Source organism: Anguilla anguilla, chromosome 9 (assembly GCF_013347855.1).
Source record: "Anguilla anguilla isolate fAngAng1 chromosome 9, fAngAng1.pri, whole genome shotgun sequence".
Classification (NCBI taxonomy): domain Eukaryota; kingdom Metazoa; phylum Chordata; class Actinopteri; order Anguilliformes; family Anguillidae; genus Anguilla; species Anguilla anguilla.
Genome location: NC_049209.1, coordinates 47,727,350 through 47,749,730, shown reverse-complemented (window position 1 = coordinate 47,749,730; position 22,381 = coordinate 47,727,350). Strand labels below are relative to the sequence as shown.

Here is a 22,381-nt window from a genome sequence, read left to right as displayed (position 1 = left end):
CTGGTGTTTGCTCTGTTTGCTCTTTATGCTCTTGCCTTGCTACTCTGTAAAGTGTCTCTGTGACAGTTCTCTGTAAAAAAAAAGCACTGTACAAATTGAATTGAATTGGTTATAAGGGGGTAGTTTTAGCAGCCTGTGGTTTTTTAAATGTCTTTATGAAAGCCTGGGTTGCTACTGGTGGCTACGTGCCCCAGCGCCTCTGAGGGTAACGTTGCTCCCTCCCACGCTTTTGTACCTGTCGAACTCTGACACCTCTATACCAAATGGTGTGAAAACCCATGACACCAACACGGGCTGCTTACCAACTGGCGAAACGACTGCGAACTGTGACTTGCGAAGCACGCTTACACTCTGAACTGGTGCCTGCGTCGCCTGTGCATATAACCGACTCCGCGGTTAGGCTACTCTTGCTAATGGGAGCGTGTTTATGCGGCTGAAGGACAGAGCAGCGATGAAGAGACCGGGGAGAACAAGCTGCGCTAAACTGTGGGAGAGGCTCCGAGACTTGTTCCCTGACATTACCGTGGCGACGTCACGGTTTAGCGCTAATTCGGATTCAGTAGCGCGTTACCGGAGTCTCTCAATGACAGGGCAGGCTTTGCAGAGACAGATGCGATCGCACGAGCACACGCTGCAATTTCACCACACTCGAGCAAGCCATCAATTAAGCAATTCAGGCAGCTTTTCATTAGCCTAAGCACCAGTTAGGGTTCCTGCACTGGGCAGAAAATAGTTTTAACCGCTGGCTTTTTTTTTTGGGCTTCAATTGCTGACAGATTCTCGAGGGATTCTAACCATTAATAATCTCAAAAGAGAGAGGTAGGACACACTCAACTCCCTCAAGCTAAAAACAGTCTCAAAGTTGGCCAGCAGAACACACTTTTTTTTCTTTTAAATCTGTACACATTGACATTTTAACCTCAACATTAATACATGTTACATACAAGCATTAATGACGCACCCCCAACGTGATGCAGTATCTATGCGGTAACACTTCACAATGTGAATTAACTGTAGTTGCTTGCTACTAATTACAGAACAGTTAATCTGTACAGCTTTGTTGATGTATCTGTACATCATTAATTCATGTTAACAACTGCATTATTTAATGCTAATTCATTTTGGAATAAAAAAAAAAAAACTTAATATATTTGTTAATTGTTAACTAATTATACATTTATCCTATGTTTTGTTAATGTATAAATAATCTAGTTTCTAATACCTTATTTAAGCTATATGTTAACCACTAACTAATGAAAAGTAATTTCATGCTTAATGTATTTGTACATCATTAACTCATCTAACAACTAAATTAGTTAATGCCAATTCATTTGACCTTATTGTAAAGTGTTACCCTGAATTCTAATGTAAACTAAAGCAAGGGATGTGGTATGTTTTGGATCTGGTTTTGGTTGGTAATTTTTGTAATATATCTCTATAAGAATGTGTTTGTCTTAATGGATGTTTTTTTTTGAAGACATCAAGCATTTAAAATCTTGTGTAAAGTTTAGGGATTAGCCCATGGGACCACCATACTTACTGCATGGATGAACAATATTATGACCGTATCAGTATCAACATAGCCAGGCGCTAATGAACTAATGATGGTCTTAGATCAAGACCTTGTTTAAGTAGAATCATGTGCCTTAGTGTTGGGCAAAACAAAAACACATACTGTACCTTTCCAGATAAGATTGGACACCCCTGATTGGACCCTAAACCATATTAATTGTAATGTTTTATTATTAGAGTAGTCATCTTTGTATTCACTTTATACCTGTTACGGCAATCCTTATGATCATATATGGATATTAGCTGTGCGGCTCTATGAATTTGCTTTGTGCCTTTATGTTTGCATAACTAATATTTTGTGGTTTATTGATGTTGCGCTTACACTTGCTGGTCAGGCAATGTTGTTATCCAAGTCTGACACAGTTGCCCACACTATTTATGTAGATGCAATAATGTTGACTTACATTGTAAATTGCTCTGTATTAGCGTGTCTGCTAAACGAGTGTAATGTAATATCATTGTTGAGCATTGCATTTAAAAACACTGTGTATGACCAGACCTTACTGTATTGTGAGTGAAATCTTCCCAGACCGGACCATACAGGAAACCCCTCAGAGACAGGAAGTACAGGAGCAATAAAAGAATGATAGTGATCTGTGTGTTTGTGTCATAATTGTCATGCATGCGATGGTGTTGTTGTTTGTGTGTGTGTTTGCGTGCGTGCGTGTGTGTACACGTGTGTGGGTGTGTGTGTAGGTGTATGTTTGTTTGTGTGTATGTGTGCTTGTGTGTGTGTGTTTGTGCATGTGTGTGTGTGTGTGTATGTTTGCGTGTGTGTGTATGCGTGTGTGTGCTTGTGTGTATATATGTTTGCATGCGTGTGTCTGTCTTTGTGTGTGTGTGTATGCGTGTGTGTGCTTGTGTGTATATATGTTTGCATGCGTGTGTCTGTGTCTGCGTGTGTGTGCTTGTGTGTATATATGTTTGCGTATGTGTGTGTGTGTGTGTATATATGTTTGCGTGTGTGTGTGCGTGTTCCTGGCACAGCCTATCACCTTGCTCTGATCTGTAGGCTGGCTGAGAGCAGCAGGAGCGCCGCTGTCTGGAGCTGCTGTGAAATCGGGCGCTTTGGGGGACGTCTGGAGGAAGCCGGCGCCGGAGGAAGTGAGCCGTTCCTGGGGAGGGAGGATCCTGGGCTGGGCGGCAGCGCCGGGCGCTGACTGAGTCCTGGAGAGAGAAGAATCTGAGCTGGGAAAGAGAAAAACATCTACAGTGTTGCGAGGAACATTTGGCCTAACATTTGGTCCATCCTAAGAGAGGATGAAGCCCTCTTACCAACTGCCCCCATAGCAGCACTCGTAACTACTTCCTCAGTTGCTCGGAGACGCTTTTGAATAGTGAACCCTCCCTTCCTGTCCAGGAAACTGCTTTCCTTACAGCCACCTCTGCTGAAGACTGAAGTGTTCTGGGTCAGGGCTGGAAGAGGGGTGAAGAGCCTGTGGTCGACGTGTCGCTGAGTGCAGCGACATGGAGGACCGCGAGTGCTAACACAGACAGCAATAACAGAGCTACCGCTACCTGGAGCTACCGCTAACAAAAGCCACCGCTAACAGAGCCACAGCTAGCAAGTAACTGGAACTATCACTAACAGAGGCACCACTAACAGGAGAACCGTGCACCTGGACTGGTCCGGGCTGCCTGTGATTGGTCAAATTTTAAGACCGTGCTCTGGGATTGGTGGAGAAGACCCTGTAGCTACGGTGACCCGGCCAGATCACTCTGAGAAGAACAGGCAGCCGGTAAGGAGCAGGGCGGGCAGGACGTCCCGGGTGGGGGCGGTCGAGAGGACGCGAGGGCGGGCGTTGAGCATGATGGAGACACTCCAGCTCCCCGCCCTCCAAGTCCACGGGGACTGCTCCACCGTAGGGGCGGGGATGGTGGGCGGGGCCGAGGAAGCGGGGGCGGCGTCTAACGACCACACCCCCTCCCTGCGGCGCAAGCGCTTCAAGATGCGGCGCATGAAGAACGTGGCGAGCGAGCGGGAGGGGCCCGAGGGGGGCGGGACCCTGCGGCGGGCGGGGTCCGGTCCAGGCTCCGCCCCTTGCTCCACCTCCAAGGAGTACCTGCAGCTTCCCTCCATCGAGATCACGCCGTCCAGTGACGAGGACGCCCCCTGGTCCAACTGCTCCACCCCCAGCGCCTCCCCTCGCCGCAAGCGCTGCCTACTGAAGAAGTGGCTCCGGGTTCGAGAGAAGAAGGACGGCAGTGAGAGCAGGTCTGTACGGGCCCCCAGCTCAGGCCCCGGGGCCCTCGCCTCCACTCTCTCAGCTCTGAGCTCCTGAGCTCCAAACTATACTAAACACCTCCCGCCATTTTGTTCTCCATCATCTGCTCAGTACACAAACCCTAATGAGTTCAGAAACGTATTTTAGTGGACTGTTTAGGTGGAGTGTGAGAGTTTATGAACAGGCTGCCATGCTTCTCCACTTTTAAATGTTGGGCTGAAAACCAGTCTAGCCAATGAAGTGCTGTTGCGTCGTATTAAAAAGTAAACACATTTGTGGGTTTTCCAGCTGGATATCTGGACATTTATATGATGTAGTCAAATGTATAACATTAGAGGACAGCACCGGTTTCTACCAGTTTTTTCTGCCAAATGATATTTCAGAAAAATTGAAATAACGGCATGGATTCAAAATGTTTCAGTATAAAGAGGGCATACAAACAAGTTTACAGCTTTTAAAAAAAAAGAAATCTATGATGCAGTTACCCTTTAAGGTATTGACTTGTTCAGGGGTCTGCAACCCTGGTCCTGAAGAGTCACAGGGTGTGCTCAGAACTTATATTTTTTTGTGGCTGTCCAGAACAGGTGTTCAGACCCAGTGACTCTTATACACTTAAAATCCTAAATAGCTGCAGGTTATATCTTAATATGTTTGAACCGCAGATTTCACTGATGCGGCATTGTATGTAGAGTAGACAAATAAACACTAAGCAATACACAACTGAATTAATCACTTCATGGATTTTTTCCATATCTTGGTCATCAGGTGCACTTTAAATGGTGCGTTTTCCACCAAGCTGCCAATCTCATGAACGAAAACGAAACTTAAGAGATTAGACTAGCGCATCGGCACGCAGGCGAGCCGAACTCTTCGGGCCTTGATTATCTTCAGCGAGGCTTCCTTCCAGAAGATTCCGCGGCGACGCACGCTTGGGCCGATTTCGTCCGCGTGAAAGTGACAACCGGTATCCCCTGGAAACCGGTTATTTATTTCCTTTTTCTTTTTTTAGTAGCCGTTGCCAGCGAGCGGAGAGTTGAGAAACGCTTCTTTAAGACAACCGCTCCTTCGGCGTCTCGTGAAAAGGTAGACCTGCGTTTCGGCTCGGCGCTCGTACCCAGCAGCCCCCGGGGCGAAGGAGCCGCCCGACCCTCGTCCGTCACCGGCCGCGTTGCATAAGCTACCGCTTGATATTAATCGGACCCGTCAATTATTAATAAGCCCCGGCTCCAGGCTATTAATCACACTACAGGGAGGGAGGCAGCGTGGGTGATGAGGGCTGGTCCAGACCCAGACCTTCACCGGGTCTGAACTCCATTGTTATTGTGAATAAAAAATTTGCACTTTCTTTTAACGTCGGAACACTTCCTGGTTGTATTTGGGGTGTAATGCTCTGTACTGTACTTGTGGTGTTCCGCTGCTCTTAACGTTGTACTCTAAGCTGCAACACTCTCTTTTTGTCATTTGAAATCTCAGTTGTGAAGCAAGCGTAGAAAGGATTTCCATATGGGAGTTCTAATCTGATTTTGCCTCAGTATTTCCACTAGTATAGACTTCAGTTTTGTGGGAGTTTGTATATGAATGGTCAACAGGAATCATGACTTACCAAAAATTAATTCGGCACCATTCTGTATTCAGTGGTTTGAGATATTGACGAAAATGTGTGAAATCAATGCAAAAAACCCAATGCTAAACAACAACAAAAAAACAAAACAAAAACTTGAATGCTATGGAAAATATGAAAATTGAGTAAGCCAGCTTGGTCATGTGACTTGGAAACATCCAGAACTTTCCTTCAGTTATTGTAGCTTTTAGCTCGCTAGCTGTTTTAGCACGGAGTTTCCAGCACAGCTAGCCTTGAGTCTGTTACTCTCTTGAAGCCTGGTGTCACAACTGCACTAAGAGCAAATCTTTTAAGCGCAGTGAGAGACTTAAAGCCTTGCTAATGCCACAGAGTCACATCAGAGTTTTTTTTTCCAAAGGTGCCCAGTGTAAGTAAACAGTAATACCCTTTGAAAAGTGGTCATATTACAAAAACGAGCCTCTGCAAGGGGATTTGTGAGCAGGTGCGGTATTTGAAAATCCCCTGGATCTTCAGTGGGGAATACCTTGGACACAATAGAGTTGATTGAAGTACAGCACTGTCTGTGCCCCAGAGTATAGGGATAATGAAAACAGGGAGCTGTGTGTCCTCAATTTTTTTTGTAGCAACCTGAGAAGAGCTCCACCAATAAGTTGGTAAGAACAAACAGTACCACAGAACAATCACAGCCGTGACTGGCAGATGCTTTCTGGCTCCATTGCATTTGGCGTTTAAAGAAGTATTGCCTGAAAGTGTCCACCAATCACTGCTGGTGTTCTTACCAACAGTCTGTATGTTCTTTCCAGCATAATCCACGATTGGTGGCATACTGCAGAAACCAAAAAATAAGTCAGTCTTAGCAAGTATTTTAGTCTTGTTTCTGACTTTAAAAAATCTTATTTTTAATATATTTTTGTGCTAAATAAGATGACAAAAAAAATTTGCCAACAAGGTAAGATAAGTTTAATTGGCAAGCAAAAAGTAATTTAAAAGCTAGAGCTTCTTTACCAGATAAAACACTTTGTGCAGTGCTCCTGTCTTCTTTCTGTGTCAAAGTGCAGACGCATCATGCCTGTTCCTGTCAGCGAGTGGAGGGACGGTGCATGTGGTGGTGCAGGCATTTGAAGTGGTCGGCCGTGGTGGAATGGTGCCTGATGAGTTCGTTTTTTATTTTAATTTTGTTCACTGGAGTTATCAGTGTTTTCTTCTTTGGTGAGGCGCTCGCTGCAAGCAAGAAACATTGCCATTACGTCAGTGAGATTCCGTTGAATCGCTGAAGCTAATCTCTCTTAAGTGTTATTTCCCAGTACTTTCACAACGTAGTGGTTTATATAAACGGTGCCACGATGGTACACTTTCACACACTGAAAGTCTATCAAGTGTGATTTAGGTGCCGATGATATCTCACAGAATGTCACACATTGTGTAGGCCAAGATTCATTTTTGGTGTTGTTAGCTGGAACAAACACACACGCACACACACTCACATACATACACACACACGCATAGACACACACACACACGCATACACACAGACACACAGAATGTCACACATTGTGTAGGCCAAGATTCATTTTTGGTGTTGTTAACTGGAACACACACACACACACATAGACACATACACACACACGCATACACACAGACACACACGCACACACACACACATACACACAGACACACGCACACACACACACACTGCTAGGAGCTGCTGCAGATATGCCAAGCATTTGATAAATGTCTCTCTGCCCCTTGTGGGGTGTCTCAGTAATGGTGCAGAGGCTTAAGGCTGTGTGCGTATGGAACACATGGAAACAGCACTCACATTGTCAGATATTACCGTGGAACAACTAGAAGCCTGTGGCATTCACACATTGGGTTTGGTCTGCATCTGGCAAGTTCCCTTGTAAATTGCCACCTTAATAATGTTTCAAAATATAGGCTAATAATAAAAATGACAAACTTACTATTAATAGAAATAATTTAAGATGAAATAACAGTTATGGGAAATGGTGGCCCATTAAAGCAATTGAGCATGAGTGCTTATAAGGAATAGCATGGTCAGTATCTTGATTCTGAATTAATATACTGTACTGTAGTAGTAGCTGCAGCAGCAGCAGCACCAGCAGTAGTAGAGTATTATTATTATTATTAGTAGTAGTAGTTGTAGTAGATGCAGTAGCATTAGTAATAGCAGTAGTAGTGGCAGCAGTAGTAGTAGTAGTAGCAGCAGTAGTAGTAGTAACAGCAGCTGCAGTAGTTGTAGTAGCAGTAGCAGCAGTAGTAGTCATAGTAGCAGCAGTAGTAGTCGTAATAATAGCTGCGCTGTGCTGACACAATTTCACTGCAGTTGTGTTTGAAACTGCATTTGTTGTTTTCAAAAATGATTTTCTGCATTCTCTCACTTTTATTTATGTATCCATTGTGTGTGTTTGTGTGTGTGTGTGCATGTGTGTGTGTGTGGCTAATGCACTAAGCCAACACAATTCACAAGGAAAGCATTTTTTTTTTCCATTTCAGGCATGGAAAGACTGTGGTGTGTTGGTGATTAAACCTGCTGTGTGTTAAGATTAGAAATGTGAATGAGACATTTCCTTGTGAGGTTCTTGTGCCAGTACTTAAAAGGTCACTTCTAAGTGTGATCCTACATCTGACTACATCAACCCATGGAGACAGAAATAAGTATCTGTTGCTTCCCTCTAGCGGTGGAATCGTGTAATGCATGTAATCAGAGTTCTTATTCGACCAGAACTAGAAAGTGATTTACTTCATCCTACAGTTTGCATCTGTGTTTACAGGATAGCAGGCTGCTTAGATACTCATTACTCCCCTGGTGTGGGAAGTTAACCAGTCAAATTGCTTGCGTGTATTTCGGAAGTTTTTAAGGTCATATGGAATGAAAACCTGTGACCCTCCTGTACAGGATTGTAATTACGCAAAACCCATGTCCATGTGGTTATAGTTGTGGTATAAACAGCTAATAATGCCAGTAATGTTTGTCTTAATATACACAGGTTCCATGCGTCTGTATGACTAATGAGTGCAGGCTGGGTTTTGTGGGTGTGGCAGTGACAGTGACTGACAGGTGTCCGTCTCTGTCTCTCTTTCCAGCAGCCAGCAGAGCAGTCTGCAGAGCAGCCATGAGGAAGACTCCACCCGCTTCCTGACTCCGTACATCCGCGAGGAGAGGTGGGTGTGTGTGTGTGTGTGTGTGTGTGTGCGCGCGCGCATACGTGTGTGTGTGCGTGCATGTGTGTGTGCGTGTGTACGTGTGTGTGTGTGTGTGTGCGCGCGCATACGTGTGTGTGTGTGTGCGCGCATGTGTGTGTGTGCGTGTGTACGTGTGTGTGTGTGCGTGCGCACGTGTGTGTGTGAGAGAGTGTGTGTGTGTGTGTGCGTATTTATGTGGGGATGCCCATGTTGTACATGTGGTTTTAATTTGAAGATGATATTCCAGGACTGTATTTTCATCCTTACATGTTCATAATAATTCCATAACTATAGAATCTTTGTTGGCTTATGAATATACTCATAAGTTTATTCATCGAACATTGAAGTTGAATGCTTCAGCGATTTCACAGCCTGCTATGCATACTTGTGTTCCTGCATTTTGGCCAGAAGAGGGCGCGTTTTAGCTCAAGCTTGTCATGACGGAGTTGCATCTGAAGAGAATACAAAACATTCCAGTTCAATCTAAGTGCACATTACTATGTTTTATTGCGGTAAACCTTATAGGCTTTATTCATGTCTGCTGATAGTCATTCTTCAACTGGCCCATGAGCCATTTCTTATAGATTAGTCCCTCGGCTCCCAGACTGGGTAGAATATTCCTTTCTGAATGCTAATTTTCCCATCGCTGCTCTTGAACAGATCAGCATTTTCTCAAGAGAAATGGAGAGAAAACCGGTAGAGTTAAATTTCTCTCTGGGTGGTATTTTATTACAAAACGTGTTGCGCAGGCAGCGTAAGAAATACAATTCCCAGCAGCAGTTGAGCGGTTGAGAGTGTGCGGTTGAAATGCTCCCTGCTATGTTTAAATAAAAACACAGATTGATTAGGCCAGGACTGCTGGGTGGGGAGTGGTGATTGCGCACTAGAGGAACGTTTGCTGGTCCGGGCATCACACTCCTGAAATCAGGAGAGCCCCAGCACAGCGTGTGCTGGTCTTCACTGATGCTCGGCTGTTTCTTAAACCTCTTGGTTAAAGAAGAGGATTATTACGCGGTTGACTCACCTCACCCGCCATCTTGGCTCTGAACGGGTAGCTGAGTTACAGGTGAAACCCTCTGTGCCAGTGCAGTACTGGTTAATAATCTGTGTTAGCAGTCTCCTCTTCCCGGCTCTGCTAACCTCATGTAAGGTGTATGTTCAGGCCTGTGTGGGTCCCAGTGACACCCCTCTATGCCGTGATGCAGGTGTGATGTCACTTCTGCTGCCCCTCCCACAGCACTCACGAGGGGGTCGAGTGTCAGAGGTGTATTATAACCTCCTTAGACCTGGAAATTCAATTTTGTACTCTGTAGGGGACATGTGTGCCTGGTTTCAATCGCGAGAACCATAGATTCTGCTATGTTGAAATCTAGACTACAAGGGACTTGTTAGGGACTCAAAAATAAAAGTATTTATTTGAAAATATTTTCTCTGCAACGTGTTTTATCATCCAAGACACTTGTATTCTGTAAAAAAAAAAAAAAAGATCTGAATACTTAAAAACATTTTTACTGCCTAATATAAAAAAAATCTGCAGAGTCATCCTTATTGTCCTATGGCTGCCCTATCCCAGAATGCTGTGGGAGTCTTCCGGAGTGTTCTTTATGTCATATAACCCTTTCTCCGGCCCTAATGTACTGCCTGACCTGCCAGTTCCTCTCCTCATTGTTCTCTCCTGTTATTAGAGCACAGCTGATCGTATCGTAGGCCCCGGTCCCTGTAGCTACATACTGATTTAGCAGTTTTTGTTAGCTGTTATTTATTTAGCGTTCCTTCCATTTAAGAGGCTGTATTCCTCTTTTTTTCTGCGCAATTCTGCGTGTGTCATCACTTTGGCCTGTACAGTGAAGCATGAGCAGGAACACTCTGCACCTTCCCGAAAAGCAACGTGACCGTAGCCCTTCTCAGCGCGAGCGTGTTTCTTTTCTTTTTTTTTTTCCACGGGAAGTCGGTTGTTGTGATAGCCGTTTGCGCCGTAGCGCACGTAGACCTGTGGCCAGGAGCCAAGAATAAGCTTGGATCCCGTTAGCCTCTAACCTGTATTGTACTCGAAATCTGTGTGTCTTTATGACCTGTGAATCTACAGTTTATACAGACTGTGAATGTCTGGAAGAACAGGACAGTGTATAAGCTAGCGTGAAGTTGATGGTGTCCAAACTGCTTCTGAAGCCTGGTTAGTGCTTTTGATTGCTTCCTCTGGTGAGGCTCAAGGAGCCCTTATCAAATAAATCAGGTGGGATTGCACCCGGCTGATTGTTCCCCAGAAGAGGAGGACGGCACTTCAATCACGGCTTTTTAATGGCCGGTGCGTCTCCTGAGCGACGGGCGATGATGTCATCGACTTTTTGACGCGTTCCCCTGGGCTGGGCGAAGTTTTGAGTTTTCGTTTTGATTGGCGGTAATGGGAAGTTGACGCGTGTGTTGAAAACACACTGACAGGAATCAGAGAAATGCTGAAGACCCTCATCGAACAGCAACGGCCCTGGAGACAAACGCCCGCTGCAGAGACACAGGAACGTTAGCGCAGATTCTATAGACTAACCGGATGGTCAGGTGCATTCGATCCTTTCTACTTCCTGATGACAGGTGGTTCCGGTTGGTGGCAGGAGTTTCCAGTCCTATGCAATAGTACGGAATGTCCATTTCAACACACTTCAACCTGGCCACCTTAAGGAACGGTCATACGATGTTCAAAGAATGCTGTAGTGAAGGGGTGTCAAGCTAATTCCCAGGGGACTGCAGTGCCTGTGGGTTTTTTGTAGTTACCGTCCAGTCTGCTGCCAAATAAGGCTTTGAGAACCAGGTGTGTGGATTCTTTAGTCAATCAATGACTTAAATGAACCACTGGTGCAGAGAACACCCCAAAAACCAGCAGACACTGCAGCTTTCCAGGACTGGAGTTTTTGCTCTATAGTCAACAGCAGGGAGAGAGAGTGTTCAGTTGTGTAATATTGGGCTGAGTTTCTGGTGGGCATGTAGAATCTGTGACATTAATCCTGAGAGCGGGGCCGGCCACACAGGAAAAGGAAGAGGAGACGGAAGTTTCCGGAGCGGAGTCAGCTGCCGCAAGGCTGTGCTGTTCCCTGTCAGGCAGGGCCAGTCTCTCTCTCTCCCCTCTCTCCCTCTCCACAGCCCCTCTCTCCTCCGCGGAGAGAGAAAGCTCTTTGATTTCGCAGACACGCGACGTAGCGGTTTTCTTTTTTGTTTTTTTTCCTTCCTCCGAAGGTCACCCCCCCGGTGCGGACGCCGTCTCTTCCGGGGGATTCCGAAAGCGCGGCTTAAGCGCCTCCGGCTCGGACGGATAGGCACCGCGCCCGAAGCGTCCCGGGTTCGTCCGTCCGTCCGTCGCGCCTCGCGTCCGCGGTGATTAATTTCCCGCGGAGGTTCGCCGCTCTCCTCTCCTCCTCCCCCCCACCCCTTCGCGAAGCGGAATGCGTTCCTCCTGCTCCTGTTTCGGCTGGGACGGCGGCTGGCGCCCGCGCGGGGAGGGCGTAGGATGTCATGTTTCCTCTGCAGGTAACGGCTCCCGGATCCCACGCCGCGTCCGCAGAACCTGTCGCCGTAGGAACGCGCGTCGGGGCTACGCGCCGGCGTGACTGTGATTCGAGTGTCCGGACGATTTTGTGGTCACGCGAGAAGCAGATTCATTTGGTTTCTCTAAATGTTCCCGTTTGCTTTTAAAGGAAAAGCTGAGTGAAACTGCAGTGTGCCTGGCGTACGAATGTGTTCTATGTTTCTATCTGTTTAACTTGACATTTGAGAGGGGCAAGGAGTCATGGGATTTGCTGTTTTAATGTGGTGAACATTTCATGTGCGCTCATGCTGAAAGAACAAGCTTTCTTCAAGGCTTTGCCTGGAAAAGTGTGAGGCATTGTCAGCATTGCCCAATGCTGTTTGTGTTGCCCCAGGAAAACATCACTTTTTAAGGATTTTCTTAAGTTCCGGAAAACATGCTTATTCAGTCACAGGCCGGTGAGAGACCACTTTTTATTTTAGTTGTTTAATTTAATTTAATTTAACAGGGACAATGCGCATTAATCAACATATCAGTTTCCTCCTCAATGTAAATGTAAGTCAGCTAATGAGCTCATTTTCATCCGCAGTCCCAGGGCTGGTTATGACCAATAAATGACCTGATGTCATCAGTGCAATGCCAGTGCATTATCATGTGTTTATCGTTTTCAGTTACTCTGCATTCTCACGTGTTCGTGCAGCAGTATCGGCAGAATGGCACACTGCTGGTGGTGATAGTGGGACTCGGGCCAACCCTCGTTAGCTTAATTGCGCAGGTAAGCAGGTGACCGAGGTCTCTTAATGAGGGTTCCTGGTGCCCCAGGGAGAGGCTGTCTCGTTTAAAGTCTCTTACGGGAACCGGGTACCCCCCCGCCAGTCTGGAAGCTGAATGTGGGGCAGGTGTTGCTTTAGGCTTGCTCCTATGGGGGTTTAGGCCAGGGTTGTGTGTGAAGCGTATTGTGACAATTGTTTGTGAAATGCGCTATGTAAATACATTTTTATGGATTGATTGGTTAACTCGATGAGACCTGAGAACAGCACACTTCCAGTTGGCACCGGCAGTCACTGTCAAAGTCCAGATGTCTCTGTGCTGTCTTAAGGCAGAATGTTTGTTTTGTCTTGCATCACATTGGGAGTCCTTTGAAATTGAAGAAACAACCTAAAGCCCCAAAGATGGTTTTGAAGGTCAATGGGACATAGAAGGTCAGTGAGGAATCTTATGGCGACATTCACCGTAGTTTATATTGTCTTTAAATTTTTGGTTGTTTTCATTGAAATTATTACCAGTTACTAATAAAACTGTTGTGATATTTGAAATGGTTTACTGAGGGTAGGATTTCTGTGGCTAGCCAGTTTGGTGAAGGTAACATTCCACTCCTTATGGAACAAAGTCTAGACAAAACTTTGTCTTTTTTTCCTCTGGGCAAACGAGGCATGCATTATTCCCTCTAAATTCACAGGCCTCGTTCTCAATTATTTATTCGTATGGAAATCCGGTCACGTACGCAGGCCCCTTTACACTGGAGTCAGTCCCAGCATTGAACAGTTTGCGGGAGTATCGTTTTCACAGTGGAGTGGATACGTTCGTTTGGATTCACCAAGCAGTAAAAACCAATGAGGGTCATTTCAGATGGTTAATGGTCCTCTACGTTTTTAATGTCAAAGGAGAATCTCCACTGTATGTGGACAGGAAGATTAAATTGTATTGTGTATTATCAAGTGCCATGGGGCCATAGTGTAGCATAAGGGTTAGGGAATTGGATGCAAAACGCATAGAGATTGTCTGGTAAGTGCTAAATCAGATTTTTTTTTCAGTATCCACCTGTGTAAAAGGGTATTATATAAAAATATACTGACCGCTGTTGGGCCTGCGATGGACTGGCGACTTGTCCAGGGTGTGTTTCTGCCTCTCGCCCAATGCATGCTGGGATATGCTACAGCAATACGCTGTGGTGCATTGCTGAGCCTCTTGGCCTGGGATCGAATCTGGACTGTGCCAGTGCTGACTGTGGCTGATCGCTCCATAGGGCATCTAGCGATTGGCCATTGCCCAGGGATCACCCAGGGCATGGGAGGGTTCAGTCAGATAGGGGTCTGCATTCATTGCTATCTAGCGACCCCTGCTGGTCAATTGGGTAACCATGGATTGCATGCTTTAAAATAAAGCTGTAAGCTGTCTTATTCACTCTGGATAATCACATTTACTAAGTTTACTAAAGCTTGTTCATTAACTAAATGTGTAAATACAAGTGTAGTGTATAGTTCAGTGCTGCTAACATGGTGTGATTTATGTGTACCTTACTATGGATACGCGGTACCCAGCATGCTGTGAGTCTCCTGGAGGAAGAGTTATTGGTGTCTGTGCTCTAACTGGCTGAACGGGAGTGGATCAGAGGTTGCTGCAGTCTCAAAAGCCCCGCCCCTTCCCCCCTGCTCCGCTCTCCTGCAGCAGATAAATTACCTGCTGATGACGCGAGCATACTCCCTCCCTCCCTCCATCCCCCCCCCCTGGTCCCCATGGGAACCAGCAGCAGCAGCAGCCCAGGTGCGTTAGAGATGGAGAGGCGCGTAAGTGGGTCAGCCCAGGGTGACGGCGTTCGGGGCGTTTGGGGCAGGTGCGATCCGTCACAGGAGCAGCGGAGCTCGGGTTCGAGGTGCGTAGGGAGAGAGAGGGAGAGAGGCAGAAAGAGTGGCAGAGAGAGACAGAGGCATGAGGAGCGGTAGAGGGACTCAGAGCAGGACGTCCCGCCAGCTGGGTCAGGCCAGTGGTGAGAGAGAGGTGCATCATGGTCCAGAGCAGGGCGTTCGGGACGGTGACCTGCGCCTCGGCCGTCCGGCAGGGCTGCCACCTCCGCGTCTCCACCATACGCAAGAGGCTCTCCTTCCGCAGGGGCAAGTGAGTTACCCCCGCCCCGTCACAGCGGGGCACCCCCCCTGTCCCGCACGGGCATCCGTTACTATCCACGATTCCCGCCTTAAAATCAAACGGGCCGTCGGTTAGTGATTCAGATGAGCACTTTTCATACATTTGATTTTATTTTTGCTATCTTGCTTTACTTACATGGGACCGCTGTAGTATTTTATTATCAACTAAGCTTGTGCATTCATCCAGTAAAGTTTTGCAGGTTGGCACGTGTGCTTGTCAGTACTTGTGTGTGTAACCTAGCTGAGAACTTGTTCTGTTCTGTGTTCTGTGGATTCGCTTTTACTGTGAAGCCGTGTTTTTCCCTGTACAGTAGACAGAAAGAACGCGTGGTATTGTAATGCTGTGTACATTTTGTCTCTTCCCTACCACGCTGTTTATGATCTCCTGTTCAGCAGGAGTCAGCACTTTTCGTAATTGTCTCGTGCGTGCGTGTAACGCTGTAATGTAATAGTTCGCAGACGGGCTGGGCGGGTTGCGCGCGGGCCGTAGAGATGTTTGCAGCACGCTTCGTGTCCCCGTCGGTCAAAGCTCCTGACGCGGCCTGTAAGACGAACTGGCCCGACGGTGACGTCCCGTCCCGTCGGGTTTGATTACCGATCGGGAAAACGATCCCAGGTCCTCGAAAGCGCGGCGTTCTTTCGCTCGGCGGCGTCTGTCTGCGTACGCAGGCGTCTGCCGCAAACGAACGGTAATTAAACCCTGCTAAACCCAGCGGTGGGCAAAGTGCCTCGGCTCGTCAGTTAGATTCTTATCGCCATCTGCTTCGTTCTGCCTCTGTTCTGTTCTCTCATCCCCCCAACGTACTCTAATGAAAGCCGTCGTTACTCCTCGCAGTTATACTCCTGATGCAATGGTGCTGCGTGAATACGTGCTGCATTAAATAAACTCTTTCTCTGTGAGTCTCGATAGTTACATCCAAGCTACAAACTTAATGTAGGAGCTACTTATGACATTGGAAGCTAACTGTAATGCTCTACAGGTTATAGCATTTAAGTCAGAAATAGCTCATGCTTTAAGTTTATGGCGGGTTTCCTGCTATGGAAGTAGCGTTACATTTGTTGACAGTTGTTGATTTAGTCATTTAGTCATTTGGCTGAAATGCATTTTAGTTTTAGTAATATTTTAGTCCTGCCTTCTTTATTTATTTTAGTCCTGACAAAAATGACTGAAATCATGTTTAATTTGGTCGATGAAAAGAACCAAGTATTTTGGTCACATTTCAGTCCTAACTTTTTTTTTTTTTGCCACATAGTGCCCTGCCTCCAGTAAATGCCATGACTATAAAATAGATTGTAACATACTCAGTGTTTGTGCCAACACGTCAGTTGTGGCAGTGCACGTCCCTTTTACGAGTGAACACTGCTTCACAGGCGCATACAGCAGTGTCCAGCTGCAGTGTGTGAGCATCACTGTCACAGAGCAGCTTTATTGCAAACATCCAACCTGAGTAAACTGCCTATGTGCGCAATCTTTGCCGTGAATATTCTCCCAAGTGTCAGTGTAGAGAACGAAAGGTGCACGTATCCACAATTTTGCATAATGTTGATAAAATACGCAGTTTTGCATTGCAAATCAAAATTATTTTATTACTCGCCTGCAGGCAGCTGAGGAGAACTGGCTATACCTGATGGTATTGAGCATTATGTGCATACATTGTGCTGGTATTCATTTGATAACGTCAACGTTGAAGCTCTGCTGATGCACTTTTATTTATTAATTTTTTAAAACTTTTACTTTTCCTTTATTTTTGAATTGTAATTTCTAAAGTACCATTATTGGCAGTGTGGCAATAACTGCACTTGTTTTGGCTTATGCACTGTATGGTATCATACTCTTTTGTTTGTATTTTGTTTCTGGTTCTGCACACGGTGGATCAGCAGAGACTTTTTGTCTTGTAAGCGGTGCGGTGGTGTTTCCACAGTGAATGATTCACATTTCCCAAGATAGAGAAGTGGCTGTATTTGGTTGTAGGAGCGTTCAAATTGTGTTTCTTTTTAAAGTGGATTTTGCGGCCTTTTTCAATCCTGCAGTTGGAAATCCAGCTCTGTATGAATGAGTGAATGAATGAATTGATTATTTAATATTTCATTCATGTGTCTTGCATCTCACGATGCCAAGCCTGTATGGGCTAATAACGGATACTTATAATTTCCATATTAATAAATGGATACAATATATGTCTGCAACTCATCGGGTCACATATAGAGCATTGTGGGAACACCATTGATAAAATTTGTGTAAGTCACTCTGGATAAGAGCATCTGTGTAATCTGTACATCACTCCCAGAGGGACAGAGTGACTCGAATGCAGGAATAAAGGGTGTTTAAGGATGTTTGCATAATGCTGATTTTTCACTCCGTTTCTCTGTGTGTTACAGGGCAGACAGTGGAGTGGACCGGCTGAGGTGAGTGTGCTTTCAGGAGTACTCCCTTACTGAGCGTGTGTGTGTGTGTGCGCGCGCGCACGTGTGTGTGCTTGTGCATGTGTGTGCGCGCATAGCTGTGTGGAACTCAGAAGAAACCGCGCTCTCCCCCGCAGACCCCGGTCCCAGAGCCCTGTTTTAGCTGGGCTGGTGCTGGGTCCACTTCCTCTCTCCGTGCGGCCTGGGGACCTGTATTCTGCGTTAGAGGCTGGCGGTGCTTATTGGTTGTGCAGGCGGCTGCTTAATTATTGAGGGCTGTAAAAGCGGGTGCCCCTGGAGGTCTTCTGTGATCTTCCTCTGCACAAAAACACTTTTAAACCTGCTTGCCTCAGATACGTTCAGGCCAATGTGCTAGGACACAGAAAGTGCCGGAAGTGGCAAGTTTTTCGCATTTAGTGTTGAGGGGTTGTGCCAAATTTATGAGGTGCAGCCCTGTGTTTCAGGTTTACATGACATTATAGTATGGCCATTTAGCAGACACTCTTATTCACAGCGACGTGCACACCATTGGCTGTTTTTGTTTTACATGGTAACTATTAATTTATGTGGCTGGATACTTGCTGAAGCATTGCAGGTTAAGTGCCCTGGTCAAGGTACAACGGCAGTGTCGTAGCTGGGATTTGGTGGGTTTGTATGTTTGTAGGAGTCTCCAGTGTGATGTGTGTGCAGGTCAAAGATCAGTTTAGTTTCACAGTAAGATTTTTTTTTTTTGGGGGGGGGGGGGGGGTGTTTGTTGGCCACGGGCTTAAGGGAATGTCTCAGTAATGCCGTGCCATGCTGCAGTGTGTGAAAGTGTCGCTGAAATTATCCTGTAGGACTCATGTTCGCTCTCACCAGTGGTTTGGGTGATATGGCTGCCGTAGAATCAGATTTTGTGTTCGTCTTTGCGCTGTTTCTCCATTCCACCACCACTTGTTTATTAACAAAGCCTCCCCTTTTTTTTTAAAAAAAACCGAGATTGATCCACGGCCCCTAAGTGTAAATGAGTCTCTCAGTGCTGACAGTCTGCAGAATTTGACACTGTTCCTTGCTTCCTGCTCTGACGTAAGGATGAAAGAGAACCCTGGAATTAATAAATAATGGGAGAAGTATATTTCCTGGTTCAATATTCCTTTCCCGATGCCCAGGCCACTTGGGGTTTATAAATCGACAGAGATTGTACCCACAATGCGTCTGCAGGAGGCTGATCCGCAGTTTTGGCTTTTGATCTAATGAAGTCCCAGTATGTGCGTGCGTGTGTGTGTGTACTTGTGCGCGTGTGTGTGTGTGCGCGTGCGTGCATGCATGTGTGCGTCTGCCGTTGTGTGTCATCTCTGTGTGTAATTTTCCCATGGGCATGGGCACTTGTGTGTGTGTTTTTTGGGAGCTGCTCTGAGCCTCACAGGATCGCTGACTCATGGAGAATTTCCGGATCATTCTGGCTTTTTGCCTCCTCTGCCCCCCCCCCCCCCCCAGCCTTGTCCTCTTACTCACAAAGATAAAAACTCATTTTCAAACCTGTGCATTTTCTGTTACACAACATGCTGCATGCTTTTTATATGCAAAAGGGCACATTTGTCAGATGGGTTAGATGTATTTCACCATGTCCTTGAACTTTGTGACACACACACACACACACACACACACACACACGTTGCTCGTTGAGGAGGAAGTTGTGGAGGAGAGCTGTTCTTGTGTGTGCAAGGTGTTCTGGGAGGTCATATTGCAGCTATGGCCCGCAATTCAGTGCACAGAATGACCAACAGCAGGACAGACCGATAGATTGTGCCGCATTATCCCTTGTGATTTTATGACAAAAAAATTCAATACAAGCCGTGCATTGCCAATGAAACATCTGCTTTATGAAAGCTGCAAATCCATCTGTTATACTGACCTTTGCTTTAAAAAAAAATAAAACATTCGGTGGCTTTAATATTTAATGCCATATTACTCACTCTTTCTCACACGCTGGTTTTCCAGACACTAAAAATACCTCCATCTTGCAAACACTCAAACTGCCATACTGTAGCCTGATGTACACATATTTATGTGTGGTATGACTCCTGATTTAGATGAACGAATGACTCAGAATCAGCCATTTTGTGTCATATTGGCACACTGGCAAACTGTTACTCCTGAAAGGAATGCTGGGACTGAATTGGGTTGCCTTGTTGGGTTAGAGATCCGTAAAAGGCCCGATCTGTAGTCTCCTGTCTAATTATCTACAACCAGGCAGAGTTATCGCTCATGTCATTTAGAATATGCTTGGCTTCCAGGCATTTGCATAGCATTTAATGATTCATTTTCTGATAGGTAATCGTCTGTCACCCCTTGCGCTCAGGAACCTTTCCCGTTTTTAATTTGTGTGAATGAGTGTCGCTAATGAGTAGCTGAGGGCCCTCAGTCTCTGCTTATTATGTCTAGTCTTTTCACTGTTTGAATTCACTGATACAGTAACAGACAGTAATCATTCAGCGAATTTAGCATAATGCTAGTCAGCACAGGTTATTACTACACGTGTTATAGCAATAAAGAGTCTCCTGGAAAAAAAGAACTACACGTATGCGTTCAGGTCAAACAGTAATAATGTCTGCATTGTCGTGCATATATGGCAGTGCATTACCCTAATAGAGCACTGTGCCTCGGGGCAGAACAGAGGCTTTTTGACCCTCACGGGTTGCCGTCCTGTCCTCATCAGAATGGGAATGGGAGAGGAGAGGAGAAAACAGGAAAGAAAAGGCCAGAAGGGAGGCAGGATGACACAGCAGTATTAATGGGCTCACTGTGCGGCTGGTGATCTGTGTAGTTTGAAGCACAGTGTAGTGTGTAATGCATCAGTGATGTGTTGTGTAGTAGTGTGTAATGCATCAGTGATGGTGTTGTGTGGAAGTACGTAGAGCTAACCACACCACACTTCCATCTCACTTACCTGGCAGTCATTGGGCTAGCGTGTGATGCTATAATAGCAGCCATCTCCATTCGTCTCTTGTAATGAAGTCATTAGTCAGTAACTGCTCTAATATGAATGCTAATTGCTCGGTGTCAGCAGGGGCAACTGATTCATCTTCTTTTAAAGACTTCTTGTGGCACGCGTGGGGTTTCATTCATTTGATGATTCATGTCAAAACTACCAGGGATAGGCATTCAAGTTAGGGAATCACAGTCAAAATCATTAAGACGATGAATAGAGAAACTGGAGGAGAATCAGAGGAAGTGTCCAGATAAAATGAAGAAGGTGATTAACAATTTCGGAAAGGCGGGCTTCATCCTGGTGGGGGTCATTATCAGGGGCCATAAAGTAAAAAAGAAAAAAACACTAGATGAATCTTAAAAATCTATTTGATTCAAATGAAATGCTAATTTATGATATTAAAAAAAAAAAAAAAAAAAACTAACTTTATTAGAATTGCCCTTTAGGTGCCCTTAAAAGTGAATTAAAACCAAAAAAGAACTCGATTATCTCTCGGATAGAACTGCGGCTCACGGGCCCCAGTGAAGTTATTAAGGAAATGAATGTTTAAAATAACTGCCCTACCCTCCTCCCTCTTCTCATTTCAGCTAATTTGCCTCGACTGTAATCCAGGGTCGCGTTTCGCATTCTCTCTCTCCGGCGAGGGCTCCCTCTTCCCCTGTTAGCGTCGGGTATCGACTCCTGGACGCCGGCCAAGTGCCGACTGATTTATCCGCACGCAGGGCCTCCCCATCTCTGCGCTCTTAGAGGATGATGATGATGAGTTGTGTGTTCCGCGCTGCGTGTAGCGTGAGCGTCTGCTTCGGAGGGGAGGGGGGGGGGAAGCGATGTTCCGTAGAAGCCTCGCTGTCTGTCAGTCAAAGGGCCGCAGAGCCCGAGGGGAAATGTGCGCGTAATGGCTGCCGGGAAAACGGAATGCTTTTTTTTCCCAGAATCCTCTGGGCTTCCCAGCCCGTGCAGCGAGCCGCATCGATCGAAGCCACGCGCGTCCGCGGCTTCCTCGTCTCTCCTGGCGCCCGGCAACCCGACACCTCCCCCGCCGTGCGTGCGGTTTTGTGTTCATCGCTTCGCAGTTATATGTGCGCGTGCCGTCGTCTGTTCTCAAACAAAAAAGCAAAAAATGGCGGACCGCTTGTGAGCGGTTATTCTTCTTCCGCGAGTCCTCTCCTTTCGTTCGTGTGAAAGAACGACGGGGGGAAGGTATCGCCGAACAACCTCGTTCGTTCTCCCGCTAATTTATTTGGCTGAATCCCCGTGAAATATGTTGGGCGCACCTGCCCAACTTAATCTATCCTCCCAGACTGGAGCCAGCTCCGGGCTTTGCACTAATATGTTTTTCCAAGGTGCACACTAATGGATCCCTATTAATAGATATGTTCCTACGTTATTTTCTTTCAGTTAGTGCACACACATTTTCGGGAGAGACTTTTCCTAAAATGGGAGGACTGTAAAGCCCTGCAGCTCCTGTGGAAGGGTTCTGGGCCAAAGGGGGGTGTTCGGGAAGGTTTGAGGAGTTGTGGTTTTGTGGCATGGGGGTGGAACAGGAGCTTGGCCACTGGCTCGATTCCCAAAAGAGGCCCTGCGGTTGTATCCAGAAGCTTGAGCTGCTTGCCGTAGGCTACTTCAGTAAATATCCAGCAGTAAAAACACATTACCCCTTTAAGGTACGACATCACGTATATGTGATTAGAATGTTGTTCTCAACTGAACATTATAATGCTGATGTAACAATCACTACTGGTAATTGAAAGCAATGGAGTTCTAAAGCACTGACTTAGAATTAGATAGAAATGTTCCAAAAAAAAACCTACTCTTTAGATGGTTAATATTTACACTGGCAAGATGTGTCATATGCCCTGTGAATGGGTAGTTCAGTGTAATTGGCAAGCCACTCGAGGCCTTCGGGGTGAACCGGGCGCCGGTATTGTTATCGGTGTTGACTCTCACCGCGAGCTAAAGCGCGATGCGTTACGCAGGTGTTGACGC

At 46.1% G+C, this 22,381-nt stretch overlaps 1 protein-coding gene across 14 annotated transcripts in view; it reads left to right on the top strand.

The window, feature by feature from the left end:
* Positions 1–22,381, top strand: part of gramd1ba (GRAM domain containing 1Ba) — a 134,161-nt gene that overhangs the window by 45,336 nt on the left and 66,444 nt on the right. For 11 of the 14 annotated variants that reach the window (XM_035432465.1, XM_035432469.1, XM_035432470.1 and 8 more), the window contains exons 2-4: positions 2,585–3,787; positions 8,485–8,562; positions 17,401–17,427. In XM_035432465.1, the coding sequence (XP_035288356.1) occupies positions 3,381–3,787; positions 8,485–8,562; positions 17,401–17,427 (512 nt within the window). In that variant the 5' untranslated portion in view covers positions 2,585–3,380. Of the gene's footprint in view, positions 1–2,584; positions 3,788–8,484; positions 8,563–11,885; positions 12,100–17,400; positions 17,428–22,381 lie in introns of those variants that run through there. The other 3 variants (XM_035432467.1, XM_035432477.1, XM_035432478.1) reach the window with 3 other exon arrangements.